Raw genomic sequence first — 5,824 nt, 5'->3', positions numbered from 1 at the left:
TTAGAAAAAAAAATGCTAGTCGACAAGTCTATGCTGTGCCTACTACATCCTTCATCAGGTGGCAATGTACTGCAGTACCTGCCCCCAGTGAGTTTCTGTAACCAGGGGCGGAGGCAGGAAAATAATATAGGAAGGGCCAGAATAGAAGGTTGATTTATTAGGGAGGGCCAAAGCATAAGAATATGAAGCTCATATGATGAAATTGCATAGATTATACAACGACTTAAGTAAAAATACGAAATCATGGGGGGGGGGGGGGGGGGGGGGCAGGGCCAGGGCCAGGGCTGGCCTGGTCCCTGCCTCCGCCACTGTCTGTAACTGCTAATTTTTGCTCATTATGAGTATCATGACCTCTTGCCTTTATGAAAAGTACAGAGATCTTATGGTGAGAAAGTACATTTCTTGTTACCAGTGACTGCCAACAGAAGCTGTTTCAGGTACTGTATTTTTCTTCGAGAAATAAGATTTTGTTTTCGAGATTGTGAAGTTTTTCAAATTCCACAGCATGTCCAGGCTCTGCTTCCCTTCGACCCATACCCTGCAAGAGGCTAGAAGTAATCTGAAATTTTCCTTGGCACACCAACGCCACTCGTCCGCTCCCAACCCAAAGGTAGGATCTTTCTACTTGTGTTGACTGCAGTCTCTCTCTCCAGCACCCACAGTATCTGTTTCCCAAAGGCTATAGCATCCCTTATGCTAGATTTGGGGTGGCATCTAAATGACAATCTTGTCACTTTTACAATTTTACATGGGGTTAAGGGAAATGTGAATCTGAATTAGTTTTTTTTTCTTTCCAATGATGGGATACATGACTCGAGTCACTCGACATCGCGTGGCCCTTTTTCTGGGAGATGAGATCTCACAGTAGAACAATTTACTGAACATTGTCTATGTGGTGCACATAACTTCATGGACCATCCATTCACTATATCCAGAACACAATGATTTGCCACCAAAACAGTCTTGATATTAGTTTCCTTACCACTTCGTAGGACTTCAGATTCCCAACCAAGTTCATCAAATGTATCAGAATTCAGAATTAAGAAGCATTCCATCTCACCGCATACCTCAGTGCTGACTTGACTACCAGAATTAGGCTTCTTCATTTTTAGGTGAAGTCATGTGTTGCTTCCAAGTAAAAGTAAAATCAACCATTTGCTAGAATTTGAAATGCTCCCATAAGGGCATACATCTTAGATAAAAACACACCCTTGGAAGGTGAGAACAAAAGGGAACTCCAAGCACCTATAAAATTGACGCCATCACTTGGTGCCCCCATCTTCTGTTCTATACAAATGCTCAGGCATATGCAGCGCAGCAGCTAGCTCAGTATATTTCATGGCCCAACAAGCACCCGAGTGCCCAGTTGGTTATAGCAGCTCCTCCACTTCACCAACCGGCGGCTTCTGGGAGCATGCGCCCATCCCCTCATGGAGTCCCTACGCAGGCATTGCTACTGACCCTGTGGCTTTCTGCACAGACCTCACGTCATTGACCCACACAGGCCTGCCAGGCAGGTATCAGGGGAACCAGACTGTCCTGTGAGTACGCATGTCATACGCTTGTTGATACTTGTCCAGTGACAACTGACAAGAGTTTGATGAAACAACATTTTCAGAAGCACAGGAGCTCCTGGGAGCAGCACCGAGCATGTGGGAAGCAACGGCTATGGGATGGACTTCCTTTCCTTGCTCGAAGCGAGGAAGGCGATGCCGGAAATGCTCGAGGATTTCCCCACGGCGGCATGCGACTACCTCAAAGGGTTGGACGGCGGCGCCTGCAGCAGCATGGCTGGATCAGCTCCATATGGTTTGCACAGCGCCAGCCAGTGCACTGGCTCCAGTGCTTTGCCCATCAGGAACGATGAGTATACGAGCTCGCCGCTGGAGTGCCTGGGGAACAGTACATTGGTGCAAGACAGCATAATGGTTCGCATACCATGCCACAGCCTTGAGGTGAAACGAGATGGCAACCAGCAGCAAGCTCCTGTGAATGCATTTCTGCAGCAAATGCTCCCTAGTAGCGTTGCAATTCAGGGAAGCTCTTTGGGTTATTCCAGCACAGGGAATGGAATGGTTTTTCCGGAGGACCAAGTAATGGATGATGCTAGGAGTTTGCCGGATGCTGTCTCTTTCAGTGAATACAGATCAGACACAGAATTAACACGTGCCAATCAACATGTGCAACATATTACCTCGGTAAGATTGACATGCTAATTTGTATTGCTAAGTAATAATAGAGTAGAACTTGTTATTGTTTACAATGTGTCCTACTCTACAGTCTACACAAGTGAGCTCTGTGTACATTCGATTCTTGCAGTTGCAGGCAAGGACTTGTAGTAGAAATGGAAGTGGTGCAGCGAGTGGTCTTAAGAAGAGAAAATCAGAGGAAAAGTTGGGAGGCAGTCAGAGGAAGTCTAAGCAAGATACTTCACATACATCACCTCCCAAGGTAACTACTAATAATGAAGAATATTTAGTGAACTGGTTAAAACTTTTTCACCAAGCACTTGATATACTTGTTTCGAGACAAACACAGACACAGGCACCCGTGGGGGAGAGAGAGAAAGTTATAGCATTGCAGCACATCGTCTCGCCTTATGGAAAGGTACAATATTCTTGATGCATGTTTTGCCATTAGATGAAAATATCAATATGATCTTCTATTCATTTCTTCTTGCTGCTAACTCCATGTAAAAGTTGTGTTTTGTCAGACAGATAGAGCGTCAGTGCTGCTTGAAACCATCAAACACATTGAATATCTATATGAGCAAATACAGGTATCATCACCACAGTTCTTTTCACATATTGTCGCTGCATGCTTTGCCAACAGAGGTTACTGCATTCATATGATACCAAGGTTCCAGAGAAATATACTGCAACGGAACCATGTAAATACACCCGGTAGCATCAAGATCCAATGCACAGTTGCACCCAGTGCTTCATATTATTGCTGCGTTCACTAATCATTTCTTACATTGACTTGTTATTCCTCTTTATTAGTGATTTCTATGTCATGCCCAGCCTTTTATAAAGAATGAGCATGCTGTCATTGTCTAGAGACTAATGAACATAAAGAACAGGGACACTCACACCACCACCAAGTCACAATCAGCAACCCACTTTTTCTGAAGTTAAAGTAATACTAACTGTTAGTACCATGCTGACTACTTACCCATTTTTCTGACTTGGACAGTTATACAGTGAACCCTACATCGAGAATAGCACAAAAAAGGTACTCCCTCCGATCCATAATAAGAGTGATTAGTATTGAAGTCCAAAGCTCCCAATCCTTTTCATGAAACAATACCTCATCACGATGCGCTATCATCATTCTTTTTTCCAGGTGCACTTTCAATGGGGAGGTCAAGAGGAGCAGAAGGCAGGGGTAGAACATGATTTGAGGAGCAGAGGTCTTTGCTTGGTACCTGTTTCATGCACCCCACAACTTCTCCGAGATAATAGCCTGTTGGACTGCTTGACTCCGCCGTACAAGAGCTCCCTGTACCAATGATCCCGGCGATTCCATGGTTTGTTTCATCAGCCTGTAGCTGCGAGTCTGCGACTGACGAGTGCGACGGTCTGGTAGAGGATTTTATGGGAAGCTACTTGTTTTGCTTGCTTTTTCCTTGCTTTACTCACTTTTTTTTTTGCCGAGAAAGCTTTACTCACTTTGTATCGTTTGGTTTCCTTGAATAAATGTCAGGTCAGGCTAGTTTGTTTTACCCTCTCAGGGTAGCAACATCCCATAAGTCGGTGGTGGTCTTGATCTTCTTGGCTTGGAACAAAAACAGTATCGGAGCCCGCTAAGTTGCTAGGGCATGCCTAGCGCTCGGGGTTTAATGTTTATTATTTCTTCAGGGCTTATTGCTAACCCCCGCTACCGGTTGTTAGCTCCAAGCATGACCGTTAGGCTGATGCTGGTAGCAAATTTGATCAAAAATGGATATATCTATTTCTAAAAAATGTCTAGATACATGTACTATTTCGACAAGAATTATGGAACGGAGCGAGTACATCAACAGTGTACGAACTGGTGTGATCGTAGTGCCACACAGCCAAACCGGCTACATATAAATTTCCCACATACGAGATATGTAGGCTCCCAAATACACGGAATGTGCTGGGCTTCTCTACACGAAATGAGATCAATCTCAAACGTGGCGGCGTTGCGCTGGAGCCGGCCGTCGACAAGCACAGCCGCCGCCGCGTAGCTGAAGGCTTCGTTCGAGGATGCTACTTCTGCTAACATTTGGAGGAGGATGAGCTGCATCAGCGAGGGGCGAAATTGTACGGCTCAACCATGTCTCTGTTTTCTTTGGCGTGTCAGAGTCTCAGAGAGCGAGGGAATGAGCTGCGCCGAGAGTCAGGGAACGGCAGATATCGGGCTCAACGGCCTTCGGCAACGCCTCGTCTCGTGCGAATCGTATCGAGTAACGAAGCAACGAGCTGGCTGCTTGCCATCTGACGTGCCTCCGAGGTTTCGTTGAAGGAATGGGCGATGTCAAGCGGCGCTCGGCGCTCGCGGCGATATATACGCCGATGGCGTCGTGGCGAGGGTCACCATGCAGCCCACGAGCTTGCTGCCAACCAGCTATTGCGGGAACGTTTGATTAGTAGCCGATCCAGCTTTGCCAGGCTAGATTTATACTGGAGTAGCCCGTTTGAGCAAGAGCTGACAAAAAAAAAAGACCCGGTACAAGGAAGTTACCCTGCTGGTGTATGCGCGCCCTTCCACCACACAGCAATCCACCTTCGCGCTCGTCCGTTTGCCAGCGTGAGCGAGCCAAATCGGCTCTCCTCCGAGAGCCAGGACTTATCGGCAGTTGGAGGCCAGGTTGCCACCAAACACCCATGCTTGCTCGGCAAGGCTAGTTTAGCTTTTGTCGTAGATCCAAACGCGCCCGCATAAGTTAGTTTCGATCCACAAACTTGGTATAAATGTATAGTTATGGGCCAAATTCTACCTGGCATATCATCGCCCGTTGGCCCGTTGCACCCATTGCCTGTTTTGGTCGGGCCACACTAGAATTGAGGCAGCACATGCGTTCGAGCACGTCAGTAGGTTAACAATGCACGAAATCAAGCATCTGACTCCCTGAACTCAGTCCGCTATTGTCGCATACGGTCCAAATCATGGTAGCTGGTGTTGTTTGCCGACGTGGCTGCTGCCACAAGAGAATCTCTTACGTAATTGAGAACCATATACATTAAAAAATGCAAGCTAATCTTCATCTGGGAGCGTACAATCAGAATTGAAAAACCTTACCACACCAACAACAAAGTATACCATTTACATACTGCAGAATGGCAAACACCAAGCGGAATAATCTAAGGAATCATGCCACCAGTTAAGTTTTGAGACAGCTTTAAAAATCATCTTAGCGAGCCAATCAGCTGCAAAATTAAAGAGGAAAGGGGAAAGAGGATCTCCCAAGCAGGTTTCCTTATAAACGGGTGAGTCGATCAAGCCCGTGGCCTCCATATATAGGGCCGGAACTCGACCCCCTTTTCTCTCTTTTGGATTGCACTTCCTTGATTGCTATTACCTCGGTTTCTGAATTTAAGATGTTTTAACTTTGTCCCAAGTCAAACTTATCCAATTTTGACCAAGTTTATAAAGAATCTACTTATATGAGCAATATCATATAAATATACTACGAAGATATATACCATGATAGATTTAATAAAAAGTCATCAAAAGGTTAAAAAGTGAAAGTTGCTCAAAACTAGTTCTGTTGTAATATAATAAATTCCTTACATGGGTTGGGTCGTAATCCTACGTGACGACGACCAAGTCAACAAATCCCAAAGACTGGTCAATT

At 45.6% G+C, this 5,824-nt stretch overlaps 1 protein-coding gene across 7 annotated transcripts; it reads left to right on the top strand.

Annotated features, from left to right (window-relative positions):
* The first annotated feature begins 273 nt into the window (after positions 1-273).
* LOC100833856 (transcription factor bHLH103) lies at positions 274-3,766 on the top strand. 7 transcript variants are annotated; one of them, XM_024455766.1, is made up of 8 exons: positions 275-437; positions 514-1,541; positions 1,619-2,198; positions 2,320-2,451; positions 2,539-2,607; positions 2,718-2,779; positions 3,196-3,233; positions 3,344-3,766. In XM_024455766.1, exons 2-8 carry the CDS (start codon positions 1,339-1,341, stop codon positions 3,511-3,513), a joined length of 1,254 nt encoding a protein of 417 aa, XP_024311534.1. In that variant the 5' UTR covers positions 275-437; positions 514-1,338; the 3' UTR covers positions 3,514-3,766. The 7 variants fall into 7 exon arrangements, with proteins under 7 accessions (XP_024311535.1, XP_024311534.1, XP_024311532.1 ...); XM_024455765.1 differs by having other exon boundaries at positions 280-437; positions 2,714-2,779; positions 3,196-3,234; positions 3,346-3,766; XM_024455767.1 differs by having other exon boundaries at positions 274-437; positions 2,320-2,607; positions 3,196-3,234; positions 3,346-3,766.
* The last annotated feature ends 2,058 nt before the right edge of the window (positions 3,767-5,824 follow it).

This window comes from Brachypodium distachyon, chromosome 5, assembly GCF_000005505.3.
Source record: "Brachypodium distachyon strain Bd21 chromosome 5, Brachypodium_distachyon_v3.0, whole genome shotgun sequence".
Classification (NCBI taxonomy): Eukaryota; Viridiplantae; Streptophyta; class Magnoliopsida; order Poales; family Poaceae; genus Brachypodium; species Brachypodium distachyon.
This window is presented reverse-complemented; position numbering and strand designations above follow the sequence as displayed.